Below are 23,179 nucleotides of genomic sequence, written 5' to 3' on the forward strand. Positions count from 1 at the left end.
CTTTATTGTTGAAAGTATTACATATGCCCCCTTGTCTCCCCCATCGACCCCCTCCAGCCTGCCATGCCCCCTTCCCCAGGCCCTCACCACCCCACTGTCTGCATCCATGGGTTATGCATACATACAAGATCTTTGGTTGATTTCCTCCCACCCACCCTCCCCTGCCTTCCCTCGGAGATTCTGCACTCTGTTCCATGCTTCCATGTCTCTGGATCCACTCTGTTCATCAGTTTATTTTGTTAATTAGATTGCATGGAAAAAATCTTTGCAAAGGTTGTATTAGTATAAAGGGTTTGGGGATAAAATGTAATTGCTTGTATTTTGAATTTAGCAACTTCATCCTTTAAGCTTGATAGCCTCATTGTATTTAATTCCAGAGCCCCAGTGGAGTCTAACATAGCTTTAGAGAAGTAGAAGGACCCTATATCCATTAAACCAGGGGTCCTCAAACTTTCTAAACAGGGGGCCAGTTCACTGTCCCTCAGACCGTTGGAGGGCCGGACTATACTTTAAAAAAAACAAACTATGAACAAATTCCTATGCACACTGTGGGCCCAGGACGAGTCGGCTGCTAAGCAGGACAGGCAGCGGCACCCGGCGGGCCGGATAAATGTCCTCGGCGGGTTACATGTGGCCCGCGGGCCGTAGTTTGAGGACCCCTGCAAACTATCTTCTATGGATGTTTCACAATAACTAGCAGTTCTCAAAACTTTAGCATGTATCAGAGTGATCTGGACAAAGCACAGAATGCTAGGTCCCATTCTCAGAGCTTTTGATTCAGTAGATAGGAAGTAGAAACCAAGAATATGCACGTCTAGTTCCCAAGTCTGTGTGCATGCTGCTGGTCTAGAGATCCACTTTGAGAACCACTGCTCTGTGAGCTTTACATCAGTGTCGTAAGTTTCACATTAGCCTTTTCTCACTAGGAACTGTACTGCAACCCTTTTGCATTGTCAATTAATAAAGAATGCATGTAGCCTAGTGGTTGAGTGTCGACCTATGAACCAGGAGGTCATGGTTCAATTCTCATCAGGGCACATGCCTGGGTTGTGGGCTCAATCCCCAGTGTGGGGCATGCAGGAAGCAGCTGATCAATGATTCTCTCTCATCATTGACTTCTCTCTCTCTCTCTCTCCCTCTTCCTTCCTCTCTGAAATCAATAAAGATACATATATATTAATGCATGTAAAATACCAGTTATAGGGTGTGCTATCCACCAGGTATACAGTGACTTGAAGCTTTATCATTACTAATAAGATATGGAATCCAAATTTTAGTATGCATTTATTGTACAGAGATTTATAAAATCACCCCTCTCCTAGAAAATAGAGATAGAATAGTGAGCAAAATATTTTCCTCAGGGAGCCTTTAATGTATCAAGGAAAAGGAATGGTATAAAATTCAAAGACAGTTTCCATCTTGGTGGCTCAGCATCATCCATGATCTTAGGATACTTCTCATTTTCCACATCTGTGATAATAATCCCTGCATAGTTGCCGTGAATTAAATGGGTTTCATAAGTGCCTAGTATGATATCAAATACTACTTAGATGTGAGGTATGAACTATACTTCTAGTGCATGTGGGATAGACCATGAGAGAGAGAAAGAAATAGATGACTGTAAGGCATTGTGATGCTGTCTTATAAGCTCATTTTGAGCACATCTAACACCTAAGTATACTCTCTGTCCACATTGCTGCTGTACATGGCACATGCCTCCCTCTTTAAAGGTGTGAATTTATTTTATAATTATTGTATTGTAAAGGGCATGGGTGACACTATTTTTTAAATAGTTGCTTAGAAACTCAGAGTTTATTAGGCACTTGGAGATTTGTTCATCCAAGGGGTTATACGTTAAAAATCTAAAGGTGAGACCAAATAAAAGAAAGTGATCTTTGATTTATGGAAGAGGCGATTTGACAATTTCTTTTCTATTTGTTTTTCAAAAGGATTGGTGAACTTACGTGGCAAGAAATATATTTACCTTTCACTTAAGAGGAAAATCTAGTTCAAGGACAGTTTCTTTGGATGAAAATTATTCTTAGGTTTACATCATCCTAATGATAACCACTTTTTTTTTAATCTCTTTTCTAAAATGCTTATGTATTAAGCCATATGAGTAAGCATTTTGGTGAGCTACAGTTTCGCTCAAAGTGATCACCACCACCATGACTATTACTAAAAAGGTAACTCCTCCATTTTTCCAGATTAATGTATCCTATTTCATTAATCTGAGTGTGTTTTGCCTTCTCTCTCACTGCTGTATCTTTCCTTTTTGATAATGGATATTTTTTTACTGTGGAAGGAATAAGAAGGAAGCAGAATGCAATGAGTATACACTTGATTGAGGATGATGGATATGGGTTCTGCTTCTGAGTCTGCTGGTCTGTCTCCTGGATCAGCATCCTAAAATTTGAGTTTCATGTCCAAGAGTTGAGAATGGTGAACTGAGTTTCTTCTCCTTGGAAAGTCTGAGGTAGCCAAGTTTGACTGATTAAATCTATAAAAATTTTTGAGCTAAAAGGTGGTGGCTACATAACCCATAAGCAGGTCAAGAGAAAAGCTGGCAATAAGATACTATACACAAAGGCAGATGCTCTGGTAGTAGGAGGTAATACAAATCAGGAGGGATTATGGATGGAGACTGCATCACATTTAAAACTAGGACAGACTTTTTTCCATTCTCTCTCTCTCTCTCTCTCTCTCTCTCTCTCTCTCTCTCTCTCTCTCTCTGATAGGGCTTTTACCAAGTTTTGAAAATCCAGTTCCTGTATCTCCCCCAGGCCATGAGCTTTGGAACCAGGAAATCTGAGGTTGAGTTCACCTCTACTACCTATCAGCTCAGGTTTTTGTCTATAAAATTGAGATGAACGTTACCTGTGAGTGTAGTTGCAGTCTGGATCAGCCAGGGGTTCTCCAGAATAACAGATACAACAGATATTTCTTTTAAGAAAGGGACCCAGGCAATTGTGGAGGCTGGGAAGTCTGAAATCTGCAGGGCAGGCTGGCAGGCTGGAAGCTCAGGCAGGACTTAGTACCGTAGTATGGGGACAGAATTTGTCCTTCAGTGTTTGTGCTTAAGGCTTTAGACTGGTTGAATGAGGCCCACCCACCTTAGCAAGGGTAATCTCCTTTACTTAAAGTCAACTGGTTGTAGATGTTAACCATATCTGCAAGGAACCTTTAAAGCAACACCTCAGTATTAGACTAAATAACTCAGTACTACAGTCTAGCTAAGTTGACACATAAAACTAATCGTCAGAGTCATCATATTAATAATAGCTCATGTTACTTAACTATGAGTTAAGTGTTCCCATGGAGTATTTCCTTTCATTCTGATAAAAACCATAGGAGAAATTATGATCTTATGATAAAACTTCCTTTGTCCCATAGTAACTTGCACAGGCACGGGAGCCAGGCCATGTCTGGGTCATCTAGACAAGAGTTCTGTCACAAAAGTTTTCAAATTCAAATTACAAAAGAGAAAATTTTTTACCACCTCAAAACTCAAGGTGTCCTGAGGTGCTGGTGGCCATGCCCCCTGCCCGCTCCCCTGCCACCAGGCCAGGAAACAGGCTGGCTGAGGCGCCATGGGACCAACAGGCTCAGAAAAGCAATGAAGAGAGTCAGGAAGGTAACCATGGATGTCCCTAGAGGTCTTTCCTCTTCTACCGTTAGACCTTGCTAACTCCTTGTCGCTTTTCTTTTCTCAGCAACTTTGAGTTGGGTTTCTGTCACTTGCTAGCAGAGTGCAGCATGATACTGTCATATCGCTACCAAACTGATCGGTAACAAACGTCCATAGAATCTCAGTGGCTTGAACCACAAATATTTATTTCTCTTTTTAAAAAAACATTTTTATTGATTTCAGAGAGGAAGGGAGAGGGAGAGGGAGAGAGAAATATCAATGACAGAGAATCATTGATTGGCTGCCTCCAGCACGCCCACAAGCCAGGCATGTGCCCTGACCGGGAATCGAACTGTGACCTCCTGGTTCATAGGTCGACACTTAACCACGGAACCATACCGGCCAGGCTTATTTCTCATTAGTACTCAGTTTTCATCTTGGTCCGTGTTAAGTCTGGTCTCCAGCATCTTCATTCAAGAACCTCTGCTGTCTGAAATAGGGCTGGCCACCACAGCAGAGGGCCAGAGCACGGCAGATAGTGCACTGGCTCTAAAAGGTTCTGCCCAGAGTGACACACATCACTTCTGCTCACATTTCATTGTCCAACGCAAATCCAAAGCCTCCTGAAGGGGGAAAGTGTAATTCTACAATGTGCCCAGAAGGGGAACACCAGGAAAATTGATGAACATCACTAATAAATACTGAATAATTCATATAACTTTTCAATCAAGTAAAATACATTGGATAAAATCAGTTGGTTTTATTGATAAAAAGGGTAACCGATTTGAAGAGTTTTTAAATTCAGATTTCAAAATTATGAATTTTTCCATTTTTTATCACAATTTTTGTTTCTTAGCTATAAGGTATTTCCTTCCCTGAGGCCACAAAGATTTTCTCTTACATTTTTCCCCCCACTTTAATAAATCGAGTTTATTTGTGTACGTGGTTTGAATTAGGAATCTAATTTTAAAGATTTTAAAATAAATATTTAGAAAGCAAATTATTTCAATATCCTCATAATATAGTCCATTTTTCTCCTCTGATATGTAAGGTCATCTATAAAATATATTAAGTTCCCATCTTTACTTGGGTGCATGGAGGAGTTTGATTTCTTTTGTAGTTAAACTAGAGACAAAAATAATGTGTGGCACTTTTGAGTTTTGAGTACAAGAATGATTGCTGGATTGGTCTTTGTAAATTTGTATATTTTCCCAAAACATAAATATGTAATGTTCTGCCAAAACTATTATTTTCCTTTTGAAAGTTTTTGAATATATTACAGATAAATTTTTGTTAGAAAATAACTTTGCTTACCAAATACATTTTATTCCCAACTATGCTTTACTTTTAAAAAATCCTTAATTAAATGTATAAAAATTGATAGCCTCTGAGAATCCACTTTAAAGGAGACTGACCCCAGTTCATTCTCAATTTCTTCTTGGTTTGAGTAGCCTACGTTAGGGATTGCAGTCTTATTTTCTCTCATAGGTTATTATGATTTTGAAAAGTGATAACATCATGTTCTTGGCTTCACGGAATAAAGACTAAGCTTTGGAAAAAGCCCAAGGAATGAATGTTGACCTTGGAAAGGTTTCCCAAGGAATATATTAGAGAAACACATTGCTTTCTTAATTTTGTTTAATCGATTTAATCAAAATTTTATTTTATTTGTAAAACAAGGCTGTAAAACAAAGCATGCTCACTCATGCATTAAACTAATTATTTGGGGCTGGACATACTGAACACTGGAATTGATGTCTATCTACATATTTAGTGAATGTCCTACAACTGGATAGCCTTTTTGTGAGTAACATGAGTTGAATGTAGGTATTAGTGGGTGCTGGCTAAGTTTAGCCTTTCTGAAACTAAGAATAAGTCTCACAATAGGTCCATTAATGACAGGGAATGCTGGCTTTTGTAATATGATTCAATATACAAGTGTGGAGAATTGACACATTCTTCTTGGCAGAACTGTTCATTGTTGCAACAAATAAATGGAGGATATCATGACGCATGATAAAATATATCAATATCTTACATTTTTGGTGGAACAAGGCATGGGAATGTGAGAAGATCAGTGAAAATGAGGAATTTTGCAATGAACCTTCTTTCCCACCTGCAGTGACAAACTGGAACAGCCGTGGGCAAACTACGGCCCACGGGCCGGATCCGGCTGTTCTATCCGGTTCACTTGCTCTCCCCTCCGCTCCTTTACTTTGAATTTATATTAGTTCACACAAACACTCCATCCATGCTTTTGTTCCGGCCCTCCGGTCCAGTTTAAGAACCCATTGTGGCCCTCGAGTCAAAAAGTTTGCCCACCCCTGAATTGGAAGCTATTTCACAGCCTAAAAATCAGGCTTCTGCATGGCTTTCGCTCTCAGTTGGCTTCCTGAGGATGGCATAGGGAAGGGAAATCTACAGCATGGCAAATAATAGAGAAAGGACAACCTTTAGAAGAAGATTTACTAAAGGAAGCAAGTTATTTCAGTGAAGAGTTTGAGAAGAGAGAATTAGAGGAGGAGAACATGTTGGTGATCTAGGGGAGAGAGTATGGGTGGTTAGGACAAGGCAGCAACATCTGATTAGAGAGGACTGACTAGATTCTAGATGGAGTTATGAGGTACCAGCAGTCAGACTTAGTACTTGGCTACCTGTGGGAAAGAGGGTGCAGAAGGATTCAAGAATAATACCATAGAGAGTGACATTGAGTGGGGAAGCATGCTATTTCTAAGAGAGGAAACACACTTCCTTTGGCAATTATGGCCTGATTTTAAAGTGCCAAGTAGTGTACAAAGCAATTTTGTTTCTAAATTTATAACATTTCCTACAATTTTAGTGATGAATTTTATCTTGTTTTGAGCTCAGATGCTTTGTAGTAAGCTCATAATTTCTCATTTCAAGTGAAGGCAGTGATCTCAATAATTTAGTGCTAAAAATAGCAACATTTCTGCTGTTGCCATCTAGTGGCCACCAGTAGTTATGGAGTGTGCTCAAGATTTAATTTCTTGAATTACATCTTGCTGAGAGAGAAGGCCATGCTATAGTGCATATTAACTGTTAGAGAGAATCAGCTTATTTGGAAATGCAGTAGGTATCCCTATAATGAAATGAATCAACTAGGTAGAATACTAGTGATGTGAAGATACTGTTAAATTTTATAGCTTAAATTATAGTTTTTCTAGGATAGGACTTGAAACAACTTACTTTAGTAGCTTTAGGGAGAATTTAACAACAACAACAAAAAAGGCAATAATGTGAATTCCTTCATATCATATCCAGTAAGAAGATGTGGAAAATGTACATAGGGATTTTTATAACAATCAGTGAACAACTTTTGTGTGCCCGGGGATGAACATTGTCACACTCTGAGGGACACAAAGAAGAGGGCATGAGGCTTCCCTGGACATATAGCTGTACTGGAGGAAGGTAGAAAAATATACGTTTGTTTTGATACCTCTCTGAATCCAACTTCGCACACAGGCACTCTAATCAGGGATTCAAGATTCTGAACATCTGGAATGGGGCCCCCTGTTCCTAGTAAGAATTGCTGGTCAAATGCTAATTGTGAGCTCTTTGATGTCAAGGAATGTAGTCTGTTTTATACTTCTCATGTTTGACTCAGCATGTCAAACAAACAATTAAAATGAAAATGAGCAGTCTGACCTGATTAGTACTATGAGAAATTTAGAAATACGTATGAGCCCATGTCCTTGTGGTTTAGGAGTTTATAGTATGCTAAGGGAGAGACACGTGGACAACTATTCTATTAGAACTATCCTATCTAATAATCCTATCTAATAAAGAGATAATATGCAAATTGACCATCACTCCAACACACAAGATGGCCACCCCCATATGGTCAAAGATGACTGCCCCCAGGTGGACACAAGATGGCCACCACAAGATGGCTGGCAGGGGAGGGAAGTTGTGGGCGATCAGGCCAGCAGGGGAGGGAGGTGGGGGGGACCAGGCCTGAAAGGAAGGGCAGTTGGGGGCGATCATGCCTGCAGGGGAGGGCAGTTAGGGGAGACCAGGCTGGCAAGGGAGGGCAGTTAGGGGTGACTGGGCCAGCAGGGGAGGGCAGTTGGGGGCAACCAGGCCTGTCGGGGATGACAGGGGCGACCAGGCCTGCAGGGAAGGGCAGTTAGGGGTGACCAGGCCGGCAGGAGAGGGCAGTTAGGGGCAATCGGGCTGCCAGGGGAGCAGTTAGGCATTAATCAGGCTGGCAGGGAGTGGTTAGGGCAGGGGTGGGCAAACTTTTTGACTCGAGGGCCACAATGGGTTCTTAAACTGGACCAGAGGGCCAGAACAAAAGCATGGATGGAGTGTTTGTGTGAACTAATATAAATTCAAAGTAAAGGAGCGGAGGGGAGAGCAAGAGAACCCTCCGCTCTTTCGGCTCCGCGGGCCGGATAGAACAGCTGAACGGGCCAGATCTGGCCCGTGGGCTGTAGTTTGCCCACGGCTGGGTTAGGGGGTTATCAGGCTGGCAGGCAGAAGCAGTTAGGGCCAATCAGGCCAGCAGGCAGGCGAGTGGTTGGGAGCCAGCAGTCCTGGATTGTGAGAGGGGTCCCAGATTGGAGAGGGTGCAGGCTGGGCTGAGGGACACAAATTTCATGCACCAGGCCTCTAGTATTACTAGAGCAACTGTATAATAGCAGGCAAAGGAGGTGGGAGGGGGGTTTGGGAGGGCCCAGTAGGAAGCCAGTGAGCTTCCAGTGCCTATACTGGAGTTTGATGTTGTGGGGTAGAAAATAAACATATTTGTCCAAGGGATTCAGTGATAAAGAAATCTGCAGATCCTGAAGGCAGGGAAATAGGAAGTATGCTGGGTACTTTTAATGGTACTATTTTACATATAATAAAACTGTACACTATAGCTCTTTCTTGGGAGGCTGTACTTATAGAAGTTTAGCAATTTTCACACTAAATGGAAACCTTGGGAGCATATCTTTGTCTCAATCCCTGTGCCCACCCCCTCCTCCCACCTCCTTGCCACCAAACTGTAGGAGACATGTCCTATTTATCCCACTATCTCTCAGGCCCTAGCAGGGAATTTGGCATAGGATTAAAGAAAAACAAAAGGCTCAGTGTCTGTTTCTTGAATGTCTCTAAATGTATTATAGTTCCTAAAATGTTAATGATGACATTAATCATTAATAATCATAGCAGTCAGTGAAGGAGGAATTCCACCTGTACAGTATACAGCACAACTCCTGGTGGCTTTGTAAGCCCAGACAGGTCAGCTCATCCCGGTGGTCCTCAGTTCTCTCGTAAAGTGAGAAGTTATTCCAGATTCTTTTGCTAGTCTTCTCCATTTCTAGCAATCTCAGAATATCACTCTGGTTCTCTCACCTAGTTCCCTTCATTGCTTTTACAGTGAGACGGTCTCCTTTCTCCCAGCCTCCCAGGTATTTCCCCATTCTTGTTTCAATCCCCATATTTTCCTAAATGCCATCCTAATTTGTGTCCTAACTTGCAGTTTTATGCATCATTATCTCAAAAATCATAAATGAACTCTCTGAGTGTTTCTTTCATTTAGCAATTAAACTTGGAGAAGGATCCATTTGAGAATATATAAACTGCTTTATTCTCTTTAATAATTGTTAAGATATTCCAAAATATGGTATATAATAACTTCTTTAGCCAAAATCTTATCAATAGACTTTTAGGTTATTCACTATCTTTATTTTACATAGTTGTCAATAAATATCCTTATATAGTTGTCATTTTTGAATTGCTGAATTGGGTTGCACATTTTTACTTTTGAAATGCATTACTTAATTGTGCTGCCCTATTTAAGAAACACTCATTTTGTCCTATGAACTGTCACTGAATATTTTATTTTTATGGGTTTCTTTTAGACTGCTTTTATCCTTTTATTCATGGCATATTTCTAAAGAAAAGCGAAATTTATGTACCACAGTTTACAAGCCTGAAACATAGATTACAGGAATACAAAGATACTAAAATATAATCGATGATTTTTCTGTAGCTACTTTAACTATTAGAAATCTTCAGGGCCTCTTAGTTAATTTAAAAACCAAATAGGTCTGCTTAAACAAAGCTAGTTAGAATTTACTTGCAGTTGAACCAGTGATTGGTATCTGTGAACACTATCCCATTTATATTAAATATATACTCAGGTTGATTAGCATAAGCATAAAGGAATATGTAATGAAACAATTGTCAGGAGCAAACATAGTATACTGGAATACTATTTTGAAAATCCAGTAGTTTTACCACAAAACAGAATTATTATTTTGGTCCAGAAGCATTCACTTATATAATCCCTATCAAAGAAATGATTTTATAACACTTTGAAAAAGTTTCAAGTACTCTTGAGATATTCATGCTATATTTGAGTTGTTTTGCTAAATATGCAGTTTTAGCACTGGGGAAATTTACTGAAAAAAGCAGTGTACAGCACAGCAGTATTTGACTCAGCAACTCTTAACATTCCTTTAGCCAGGGTTGGCTTCATGGCCCTGTGACCTGGGCCGTCACACAGGCCCCCGCCCTCAGAGGTCCCCATACTTGATTTAATGCTCTGCTCTCACTATCTTTAAATTCTTAATCATTTTTGAACAAGGGGCTCCGCATTTTCATTTTGTACTGTATCCCACAAATTATACAGCCTTTAGTATATTTTTTAGTAGGAAACTGTATTTATTAGAATGTATTCTTGAGTCAGTATTAGTCTTACAGTCTGATGCTTTGGTTATCTCTTCAGCTTAGGGAGTTTTTATTAATTTTTTTTTTAAATTTTCTTATCTGCATTTTCACTTTATTCTTCTGAAATGCTTTTTAAAAGGATATTGGGCCTTCCATATTTTACTTCCATGTCTCTTAATTTATATTTCCCCATATTTTTGTAATTTTGTTTTTTTATCATTAGATGTATTCCATTTTTTATTTTTAGATCACTAACATTGCCTCAAATTAATTGAGTCCTTCCATATATATTTTGATTTTAACCATACTGTTTTAATCCTGACAAATTCTATATTTGCTTCAGATTTCTCAGGTTTCATGGCAGAAAATTCCTGTTTTATAAATGCATCATTCTTTCCAGTAGTTTCCTGAAATAGCTCTGTTTCTTCTTAGCTCAGTTGTTCTCTTTGTTTATACACTTGTTAAATTTTTTCCTGAAATTTCTAGTGATTACTGGTTGTTGATTCATATATATGAATGAAAGATAAGGTTGATTATCATAGGTAGCTTGTACCAGTTTCTCTGTACTTGAATAGATTCCCCCATCCGACCTCTTCCTTGACAAGGAAAGCTGGGTATTGGCTTAGAGAGGTTAGCATTTGGGCTTCCTCGAACAACACATCAGTGGGAAGTCAAGGTGCTGCCCGATAAGGAGGGCCTTGCTTTGAGGGGGACTTGCTTTCCGGGGTTCACTCCCAGGCATCTGACCTCACCTCCCATGAAATGCGGAGTCCAGTGTTACCTCTGGTTCTACTCTGCTGCTTCTTGGAGTCCAAAAGTGTTCCTGGAGACTTTCTTAGACAGGTAGCATGAGACAAGGTTCTCTGACCTCACTCCGTGTGTAAAAGCCCAGCTTCCAACAGCACCCCTTAGAAGAGGGAGATGGGATTTCAGCCAGCCCACCTGCTGGGAATGCAGTTTCCTAATGACTTATACTGATGGTGTCCCCTTGGCCTCTGTTTTTGCTTTAGCTTGGGTAGTCTCTCTGGCTCTTGGAAAGAATAGAACTTACTTCTGTTGTCTTGGGCTGTAGTGTCTTCCATGCTTTGATGTGACCACAGTCTTACCCCACCTGCTTCATTTTTCATGCTTCCAGAGTTTGTTAAAGCTCTAGTCAAGTGATGGCACCCTTCCTTATGATCCTTGCTAGTATGTTTTCATTCTATGAATAATATATTTTCTGTTATTTTAATGGGTCATTGGGGCATGGAGGAAGGGCCAGTCAATGTGTAAGTGTATAAGACCATCTTCTCTAATAAAAGAGTAATATGCAAATTGACCATCACTCCAACACACAAGATGGCTGCCCCCATGTGATCAAAGATCCTGCCCCCATGTGGACACAAGATGGCTGCCACAAGATGGCCAGCAGGGGAGGGCAGTTGGGAGGGACCAGGCCTGCAAGGAAGGGCAGTTGGGGGCAATCAAGCCTGCAGGGGAGGGCAGTTAGGGGTGACCAGGCCAGCAGGGAGGGAAGTTGGGGGTGACTGGGCCTGCAAGGAAGGGCAGTTGGGGGGGGACCCAGGCCTGCAGGGGAGAGCAGTTGAGGGGGACCAGGCCTGCAGGGGAGGGCAGTTAGGGGCAAACAGGCTGGCAGGGGAGCAGTTAGGCATCAATCAGGCTGGCAGGGGAGTGGTTAGGGGGTGATCAGGCTGGCAGGCAGAAGCAGTTAGGGTCAACCAGGAAGGCAATCAGGCGAGCAGTTGGGAGCCAGCAGTCCTGGATTGTGAGAGGGATGTCCGACTGCCTGTAGGATTGGGCCTAAATGGGCAGTCGGACATCCCTCGAGGGGTCCCAGATTAGAGAGGGTGCAGGCTGGGCTGAGGGACACACACCCCCGTTCGCAATTTTTATGCACCGGGCCTCTAGTATATTATACAAGAAACTAACATGTATTTAACTAGTTGCACAAATGTTACAGAATCACATGGCTTCCAAATAGTATCAGTGGTCTGAATTTTGTGTTGAAAAAAATGTTTTTAGTTAAATAAAAATATATAGCATACACAGCATATTTCATATGTAAAACATTCTTGAAAACAGCTGGCAATTTTCATTGCTTCAGCAGAAAATGGATTTTACTGAATGATTGTGAATCTTTCTAAATCACCTCTTAGTTTACCAGCTGCACTGTGCTCAGTCAGACCCAGTGCGGGTTTGTTGAAACTGATTTCTGTTTATTGTTCATCAAGGAATTTTAGTTTTAAGCATTAGATGTCTGTTTTTATAAAAACACATATAACTCTACAAAACCTTATATAAAGCATATATAAACAGAGTTCAGCACATACCTTCTGAGAATGGAGCTGTTAGGTATCTGTAAATTAGAAATGAATTTCCAGCAATTACTGAGGACATCAATATGCTCCTTTACTTATCATAAACCATAGGGAGTGCATGATGTCAGCATGCTGTTAAATTTAGCTTATCTAAGAATTTCTGTCTATACCTAATGCCATGATTTTAGTTTATGTAAGTTTAGTATTAAATGCCTTATCTGTTAACTTTTTTGTAAATTGACTTGGTGTTCTGAATATTAGGTACAATTTTTCTTTGGAAAAGGATATATAAATATTAATATTCATGTAATATTTTATAATTTGGGATTTTAATGGTGATAGTATAGTTTTTCTAGCTGAGAAAATATTCCTAATAAAACAGAAATATTAGTACTTATATGTTTTAGACTTGCTAGTTTTAAGAACTATTTTTAAAATATCCTTTTCACTCCATGTCTTCAGATTATATTGCCCACTGCCTTTCACTGTTATTTTGGTCCACAGACCTCTGAGTGGTTCATCTAGATTCCTCAATAGTTTTAACTCCTAAATTTTGCCTCACTCTCTAACACTACACCTGTATTCCATCGTGGCGATTTCCATATACATGTAGATGGCCTTTTCCTCATCCTGGTGTCTTTAGTGAACTCCTCTCGGCCAGTGATTTTTACCTAATATCCTGCTTCAGCCATTCCAATTGCTGTTACCGGTAACTAACTGTAGGCTCTTCATAGCCTCACTTCAAACATCCTTCTCTCTGACCGTCTCCTCTATCCTTCTAGCTTACTGTCTCTAGTATCCCAATTCCCGCTTTTCTTTGGCCCCACCTGGACATCCAGCTCATTGGTCCTACCATAGTTTCATTTTCCCTGTTCTCATTGATGTCCTCACTCAGCTTCCTGTCCATCCTGAATTCGGGGGCCAGTTGTTGTAATTCTGTAGACAGTTATTGTAATTGCTCCTTTGCATGTACTCACAATTGCCTCTATCCCTCTCTCAGATCATTGCGCGCATTCGCTAAACCACAGCCATGCCTAAATACAGATTCTTACCTCTTTCACGCCTGCACCTGTGCAGCTGAACGTGCCTGAGAGGAAAACACGCTGCCACACTAACTCACATATTCCCCCCCCCCGCCCCCCCCCCCCCCCCCCGCTTCCTTTCCCCGTGTTTTAAGATGTGCTACAATGTCTCATCTTTCTGGGGGAAATAATAGTGCGCCTGCGCTTAAATCTAGATCTGGATGTGGGTCTGTGTGCGGCGCTGCCAACACAGTGGACAGGTGGCCCGTGCAGCAGATGGCCAGGGGCGAAGTGTCCACCTTGGTCAGGCTCTGGCACCCAGACAGTTCATATTACCACTGCTTCACGCATGGATGAGCCCTCTCTCCTACACTGTAAGCACAGGGCGTTTCCCTAATGGCGTTCAGCCTCCATCCTGGACACTGGCTTGCTCTTCTAGGTTACTTTTTACTTATGGAGAATGATAAGGCTGTGGAACTTGCTGCAGTCCTGTCTCCATCTCCAACCTGACATTCCCGCTGCACGACTCCTCACCTCAATCTGTCAGCTCCTGTTCTGTCTCTGTATAAATCCTGTGGGGGCAAAATCGATCCTTTTATTGTGAGGAGCAACTTTGCAAACCTCAGGAGTTTTGGAAAGAGGTTTCTGGATTGAGTGAGAGGCAGAATAATTCCTCTTATAAATACAATACAATTGACCGTCGAGCAATGTGGGGGTTAGGCACCCCCTCCAGTCAAAAATCCCAATATAACTTTTGACTCCCCAAAACTTACCACTGTTTTGAAGACATTCTGTATGTAAGTGGACCTAAGCAGTTCAAACCCATGTTGTTCAGGGGTGAACTGAATTCATAAATTAGACTCTGACCCAACCGTGATGCCCAACATAGTGTATTACAAACAATAACGATTCATTTTGCTTATAACCAAATGCATCCTTTCTTTACTCTCATATATTCATGAATGGAATATAAGGATATCCAAAATTAGTTACTAGACTGATGATAAAATATTTAACAGTAATTACTTGGTTTATTATGATGGTATGAGCTATCTGCTAAAGACAGTATAAGAACCCGTAAGTTATTTTAAAAGGAAAAACATACCCACAGAAACTTTCCATTCAGTTTGAAAGGTGAAAAAAAGAAGTGCATCAGATCTTAAGAAGTTTCAGGATAGAAATTGCTGTGGTTTTAAAGCTCTTATTAATCTAATGTTGCTTTATCTGAATGCTCAGGCCTTATGTGACGAGAGTAATCTAGTTGGTCCTACTATTTATCTTTTCCTCCATTTTTTTCATAGCTTTTGTAATGCACAATGGATTTAAATAGAACATAATACATCTCTTCTACAGAAGCAAGATCCAAAATGCTTTAAATTGCATTCCACTGATCCATAACTGGGATTTAACTGAACTCTGCATTGTGTTACCGCAATAGAGCAATGATCTCTCAGTTCAGAACTAAATGATCGCTATTTTAAATAATAGAAATAAAGAAGACCAGCTGGTTGCTCGCTTATCTGTTTTCAGAACATTAAAAGTATTACATTGGTGTGATAGGTTGCTTCATGGTATCTTTAAGGTGGGATTCCTTTGCTCTTTTTACTCCTCTGTTTGGTCTGCACGTTTTTGAGATACCTTGAATTGCTTTATCCATGTCTGTGAGATCACATTGGAAGCTTGTCATCTACACAATCCTTTGCCTCTACTCAGATAAATCTGTGTGTTCCTACACTGTTAGAAATGTCAATTAATATTCCTGAGATATCATGACAGCAGTTTCTTGTATATGAAGTCAGAACAGTATATTTTTCTGGGCTAATAAATCTATGAATGCTTGAAATACTGTTTACCAGGGCAATTAGGCACTTTAATAACTAATATTTACCTGGGGTCAGTAAACTTAGCATTCATTCATTCATTCATTCATTCATTCAATACCACCTATGAGCAGTAGAGTTCCAGCCGTAGGGAGAGAGTATAGATCAGACCAGACAGTCCTGCCTCTGAGTGCTCTGGGAGGGAGGAGTAGAGACAAGCACCAACAGGTGAGCACCTATTAAATGAGATGATTCAGGAGAGTGCTAAATGATGTGAAGAAAATAAAATAAGGAAGTGATAAAGGTTTAAGAAGATTGGCATCTAAGAAGCTCTCGTTAGAGATGCATGAGTACAAGCCAGCCATCTCAACATCTGAGTGCAGGGCATTCAAGGCAGAGGAAATAGGCTAGGACAAAAAAGACAACAAGGTGGGAAATTTCTAGTACCCCTTCTATTAGCACTCTGACCTGATTGTTGGGCCTCCTCACAAGAACCACTGCCTCTCACAAATTCTGAACTTAAATTGATCATCGACAGACTGAAATGATGGGCTAAAACCAACAAGATGAAATGTGACTGATGTGAATGTAAAATGGTGCATGTGAGTAACAAACCCATTGCTCAGTATATCCATGTGGGTTGGCAGCTGTTCACATGAGAACAGTCTGGGGCAGGGGTCCTCAAACTTTTTAAACAGGGGGCCAGTTCACTGTCCCTCAGACCGTTGGAGGGCCGGACTATAGTTTAAAAAAAAACTATGAACAAATTCCTATGCGCACTGCGGGCCCGGGACAAGTCGGCTGCTAAGCAGGACAGGCAGCGGCACCCGGCGGGCCGGATAAATGTCCTCGGTGGTCGTAGTTTGAGGACACCCGGTCTGGGGAGTCTAACTGACCACACGTTGGAGCCTGCTCTTTGCTGTTCCTGACAGGAAAGAAAACAATGTGTAGGTATTACCTTCGTCAGATTTCTGTCCAATGTAAGGCGTCATTAGCAGTCCAAAAATGGAACAGCCTCTCTGGCCGGTGGAGACATCTCCATTGCTTAACTGGTTAAAAAAAGAAGAAAGAACGAATATCCATCAGGACTTTTGGAGAAAGGAAATTCTGCAGTGTCTGTAGGCCAGTTTAAGACACTTTTTGTTTTCTGTGATTCTGTGACTTGTTACTCATTTATTTTATTCCAAATAAATGTTCTTCATTTTGTGATATTTATATACAGTTAGGAAGAAAAAATATCATTAGTATATGAAGTATATGGTGAGGTTTATGGAAAGCTGGGTTTATCACGCCATCTCTCCAAATGCTAATCTGAAGTTTAAATTCTTAGGCTATGGTTTTAAAAAGAGTTTAGATTCAATTTCTAATATGTCTTTAGCCAAGTAGAATAATATATCTTGGCTTTGCCATGTGTCATCTGTGTAACATGGACAACTTACTTTTCTGCACTACAGTTTCCTCAAAATGAGGACAATGACGTGTACCTGCCTGAAAAGATTGCTTTTAAAAGGATTAAATTAGTTGCTGTATATAAAGCAGCTAGAACAAGCAGCTGGCAATAGTAACTGCTGAGTAAGTGTTTGTTATAATTATTAGATGTAAATGTATTTTCTATTCTGCCTTCAGGAATTAATGACCAAATTAATAACTGAGACACCTGACCAGCCAATCCCATTTCTCATTGACCATCTTCAGTCCAAACAAGGAAACCGAGGGCAGCTTCAGCGAACTTTATCTGGATCTGCAGCTCTCTGGGCAGAAAGTGAAACATCAGGTAAATGAAACAACGTATTTTATAGTTAATTCTGATACATGTAATGTAAAACTTTACAAAAAGTCTTTCTGATTATAGTGAGATAAATCTAGATGGTTACTTAGGGTTTCATGAATTAATCTGTAACCACCCATATGCTAAAATTTGTCATAAAATATGACTTAATTTGAACATAGTGTTAGTATTATGCTTCAAAGTATGAGAACTTGCGTATTAAACTTATGAAAATAAGAGTCAGATTTTCATGAAAAGATGAATTCAAGCTAATTTTTCTAAGCTTTTTTTCTTTATTTCTTTTTATGAAGAATTTGAATTAAATGTTTGTAACTCATTTGTAGAAAGGTAAACAATAGATTTCTCCAAAGTTACTTTTCTTGTTGCTCAAACTGATGATTATTCTTGATTTCCCCAGCCCAGATTTTATCTGTGTAGGAAGTGCAGCCTTAGAAAGATGCCTTTACTCTGGCAATTGGGAACCAGATTTACCTGAGGCAATAGCCTCATTGTCCCAGTGAGCCTGGTGAGATAATTGGGTAGACTTAACTTCCATATCTGCTTGTAAGATAACCTTTTTTTCTTCTACACACTGGTCTGTTGGGTTGGCATTTACTTTCAAAACCAAATATCCCCATGTCTGTTGCTTCAGTAGCCAGTTCCTTGCCTGATTGTTTCCTACGGGAAATCTGACTGCTGGGCCTCCACATCCTTTCCTGCAACGACCCCCTCACTCCTCTCCCCCCTCATTCCTCTCGACCTCTTTCTGCTCTCGTGCTGCCTTGCAAGGATTTTGGTCTCTTTGGTTGTATTCTCATATTAGTACCTTCTTGAGACCATATCTCAAAAGCACACTAAAGTACGTAGGGTTTAGGGGATTCCTTTCGGAATGTAGACATCTCTGGTGTCAGTTATCCATAGGGAAGTGATCTGCATCATATAGGAAATTAGGATATGAGCTTCTGGCATACCAAAGAGCAAACTCCTGTTTCTTCCTGGCCTCCCTTTCTTGGGTTTAGGCTCTGAGGAGCTTGGGTATATAGGCATGGACTCCGGTTTGCAGGTACAAAGAAGACACTCATTATGTTAAGCAGAAGAGATGAACATCTGTGAGCCCAGTGAAACTCGTATGAGCCTATACTTATAAAACAGTATTTGAAGAGGCAGTGATGTATGAAAGTGCAGATTTAATCAGCTTATGTTTAGTATCTCACAGTTTCCATGGGTCAGAAGTCCGCTCCTGGTTTAACGGGATCCTTTGTTTACTCTCACAAGTCTAGAAATCAAGATACTGGCTGGGCTACATTCTCATCTGGTATAGGAAAGAACCTGCTTCCAAACTCAGTCACGTTATTGGCAGAATTAATTATGACTGGGGTCCCTGTCTCCTTGCTGGATTTCAGACCAGGTTGTTCTCAACTCCTACCTGCAACCTGCAGTTCTTTGCCACATGCCTCTCTCACATTATGGCAGCTTACTCCTTTCAAACTTGCAAGGGGATTTCTCTCCTTCAAGTTTAATAAGATGGAATCCTGTATAACATAACATAATCATAGCATTGACATCCCATCATCTTTGCCATATTCTATTGGTTAGAAGTCAAAGATCCTGTCTACACTGGAGAGAGGGACTGTATAAGGTATAACATCAGGGGACAGAGATCACGGGGCCATCTTAGAATTCTGACTGGCACAAGTGCTTTATGACGCACTGCTTAGGCAGGGTGAAGGGGGGGTGGAGATCACTGTAACTCCCAGTTTATTAGCCTGAGTAATGGTATAAATGCTTGTCTAATAAAGTAAGATAATACCACAGGACTAAATTTATGAATTACAGTAAATCCAGTTCCTATTGATAGATTTGATCTTCTTGTGGGGCATCTTAGTAGATAATTCCAGCAGGCAGGAATGAGTCTAAAACTTTTGGGATGGGTCAAGGCAGGAGCAGGTGAGGCATTCATATGATACATAAAATCATTAAAACTGTGGGAGTGAAGGAATGGGAGAAGTTGTGGTTAAATTAACAGATTGAGTAGGAGATGGACTGGGAGAAGGCCAGTGTGAGGTCATATCTGATACCTAAAATGTTGTCTGTTTATTGAGAAGTGAGGTTGCTGAGGACAGCTGAAGATCTTTAGGAGGCCAGTGTAAGTGAAGGTTCAGTGAAAATGGGAGAGGTACAGAAGGACAACAGACTGTGCTATCTGAGACTTGAGGTGGAATGATTCCAGATGATGAGAAAGTCCTATTGATGGCCTTACTTTGGGAGTATCATAAGCATCAGGGAAGTGAAACTTACAAAGTTGAGGACAAGGAGTCTGAGGTTTAATGGGTGGCTTTTCTAAGGATTAAGAGGTCACCAGGGTTTCATCCAAGTTGTTGAAAGGTCTAGGAAGACTGTGAATAGTGTAGACAGCCAGCATCACTCACAAGTCAGGAGGGACTTTCAACTTAACATTGCTGGACCCGGAAAACGCAGCCAATGGAGAAGAGAACACTCGCCACTCCAGGAAGCTGCAGAGCAGGGAGTGCTCTTGGGGGAGGAATGAGGTGTCTCTTAAGACATGAGAGGGGGCCGGGATTAGGAACAGCGGAATGTTTGTTTACCATGAAATGTATTTTCCAGAAAATGAAGAGGAAAAATTTTGGAGGGCAGAGTATGACAAAAGGGAGAAAGAAAGCACAGAATAATCCTTTGATATGAATATAGCTGGAGAAATTTTCGTTCAGGTGACAGTCAGTAATGCTAGTTTAAACCTTGTCTGCAATTTTGAATTCTTTCTTTTGGTGTATGTTCTAATTAGCTAGAAAATGTCTCAATATTCAAAGTATATGGGTATGATACTTTTTGAAAATATCTCAAGATGTCCTCTTATTGCCTTTAAATGGATCTAGCAATTTAGGACACAACATCTTTTCCAGAAGTTTGTCATTTGATATTGTCAAGGACAAACCTGAAAGCAGCCTTATTTTATTCCTTTTTAGATATTTTAATAATTCTTTTTAAACACGAATGGGATTTGCTTTCTTTTCATCTTTGATGTTCAAAAGTTTACTGTTACACATCTAAATGTTTGTCTCTTTTCTCTAACTTTTCCTATGCTTACTAAATCCTTGCAATCAACAAATCCCGCTCTTAAGCCTAGAACATTTTTTTTCTTTTTTGTACTTAGTTATTGCTTCTATTATATTTGTTTAGATTTCTTCTTAAGGAAAATCAAGTATGTGTAAATATTGTTCTCTATTCCTCTCATTTCATTACACATGATATTTGCCTTTCTTTATAGACTAACTTCTAGGGAAATTTATTTGTCAATGTGTTCTGTGTCACTGATTTAATTTTCTGCAGTATCAGTTTTCTCTCTCTGGCTTTGAACAGAAATTTAAATGTTGCTATTGCATTTCATCTTCCTATTAGTATTTCCTTATCTTCTTCTTTTTTTTTTAAACCTCTGTCTGCAGTTAAATTTTTTATCATAGGTTAGTTAGCCTATTTCTTCTCTCATTTCTTTTTGGTTCATAGAATCCATTTTGTTTTATTTTTATTAGCAAGTTAGCCACAATGTAAAACTTGAATGTTTTTAATAATAAATCTTTTGTAAAACCATCAGTTTCCTCTGTGTCTTGAATGTTGTATTCTTGTTTTGCATATTGAATGTTTTTCTTAAAATCATATTTTAATTCAAATTTAAATGAGGAATGTTCTATTTTTATCAATAGGTGGACTCTAATTTGTCCTCTCACGGTATAGCTTGGAATTTTTTGAATCCTTCTAAAGAATTTTAGAGAAACAGGTGAAAGCAATCAAAGCCACTACTAAAATTTCCAGTAGCAGTATAATCCTGTGGGTCTCAGCTAAACAGACTGGTGACTATATGCCTCATCTCTTTTCAAACAACTAAATAAGAACAATATTATTACTGGATTATTTAAATTAATGTGGACTTGTTTTTCCTTGCCAGTCATGGAGAATTTAAAAGGACACAAAATCCAATGTATCATTTCTCTCTGGTTCCTTTTAGCTTTTCTTTGTATCATGAGCTGCTATATTTTGCAAACAGGATTCTTTATTCCTTTACCCATATTGCATTAGAATAAATTATGGTGCTAGGATGCATGTAGAAAGAAAAATTCTGAGAAATTTATGAAACAACATAAGGAGATAACTCTGAGACAGGGGCAAGCGTTGTGGATGTCTTGAAAGCCCCCAACATCTTTCTGATTTGCCTATCTTTTGTCTTAATCCTACCAATAGAAATACCACCTGGGTTCTGGCAGGCCAATATTTCAGTTCCTAGTGTTTTAGAATATTTATACCGCTTTTGGTATTTAATGGGATGTTGGGGGTAGAAAAATTGAGTAACACCTAGTTAAGTACAACCTTAACATGAACATTTGAGAAATCCACATTCTGTTTATTTAGTGCTTATAAGTGGATGGCCAGAGAAAGATGTATGACTTGTTCATAAAGCTGGGGTGAAAAGTTGTAAATGTAAACAAGAAGACAGAGGGAAACTCTAAAGAATGCCATCTGGATGAAAGAGGAAGATGAGGAAGCAATGAATGAGACAGAGAAGGAGTAGTCAGGTTAATGGGATGAGAAGTTTGTAATGCTCTGAGAATAGAAGAAAACATTCTGCAAAGATAAGTCTGTCTAAAAAGATGAAATTCTTGGTGAAGAAGTCAAGAGGGATGAACTCTTGAAAAAAGATCATTTGGGAATTGGTATGACATTGACCACCTTTGAAGGGAACTATAACTTTAGCAAAGTTGGTTGAATTAATCTTTCTTGAAGAAACAAGTGGGAAAATAAGTGATGCTGTGGAAGAAACTTAAGGTGAATGTCAATTTTCTGTGTCATAGTAAATAATGGATAAACTAACATCAGTAAAATTTACTTAAATATTTAGTTTTATTTTCAACAGAATACAATGTTTTCTTCCGTGGCAGCATTTAAAGACTGTTATTTTAAGTAATGGTAACCCATGCCTTTCAAAGCCTTTCAAATAATTTCACAGTTTAAAATAATCTTTGTTATATTACTATACACACTGATTCATATCAAATCGATAACTAAAATGTACAGGGGAAATTAAGCAAGAAATGCTTTTGGATATTTGCATTATCTTATTTTATTTTGTATTTTTATCGATTTCAGAGAGGAAAGGAGAGGGAGAAAGAGATAGAAACATCAATGATGAGAGAGAATCATTGATTGGCTGCCTCCTGCATGGCTCCCACTTGGGATCAAGCCCGCAACCTGGGCGTGTGCCCTGACCAGGAATCGAATCGTGACCTTTATGGTTCACAAGTTGACACTCAACCACTGAGCCACACCAGCTGGACTATTTGCATTATTTTTTATATAAGGTGACCTGTAGATTTTGCTGAGTATACCTAATAACTTCATGAATTTAGTTTTTTATGTATCTTGAAATTACATTAGTGTGCATGTACTTACATATATGTTTGTTTGTTTGTTTGTTTGTTTGAACAGAACATAAAGGAACAAGAAGGGACGTGAGATGCTATGATAAGCCTTGGCAATTAAATGCAAAGAAGCCCAAAAAGTCAAAAAGTGACCTTGCTGTCTCTAATATTTCTCCACCGTCACCAGAATCCAAATCATGTAAGGAAGTTTGTTATTCAGAAAATTACTTAATGTATATGTAAGTCTGTGTTATTAACAAAATTAAGAAAAGGTAAGAATTGAAGCCAAATGTTTTATCTGACATTTCTGGCTCTTAATTGTAATGAATTTTGTATTTATTTCAGCATTAACGTTGAGCTTTATTTCTGTTTAGTAACTTATTCATATTCTTTTTTAAATGTATTTTTTATTGCTGACTGTGTTATGGATGCCCCCCATTTCCTCCCCGCTTTGCCCCCCTCCACCCAGCACCTCCATGTGTAATAGATTTAGACCTTTGGAGCGTACTCTTTTAA

At 39.6% G+C, this 23,179-nt stretch overlaps 1 protein-coding gene across 1 annotated transcript in view; it reads left to right on the forward strand.

The window, feature by feature from the left end:
* The window catches only part of LOC308236758 (uncharacterized protein C8orf34), a 266,754-nt gene that overhangs the window by 29,730 nt on the left and 213,845 nt on the right, over window positions 1–23,179 (forward strand). Inside the window, exons 2-3 of the mRNA XM_080646746.1 lie at window positions 17,093–17,240; window positions 22,731–22,862. Coding sequence (XP_080502872.1) covers window positions 17,093–17,240; window positions 22,731–22,862 — 280 coding nt within the window. The remainder of the gene's footprint in view (window positions 1–17,092; window positions 17,241–22,730; window positions 22,863–23,179) is intronic.

The sequence above is a fragment of the Plecotus auritus genome (assembly GCF_963455305.1).
Source record: "Plecotus auritus genome assembly, chromosome: 11".
NCBI lineage: Eukaryota > Metazoa > Chordata > Mammalia > Chiroptera > Vespertilionidae > Plecotus > Plecotus auritus.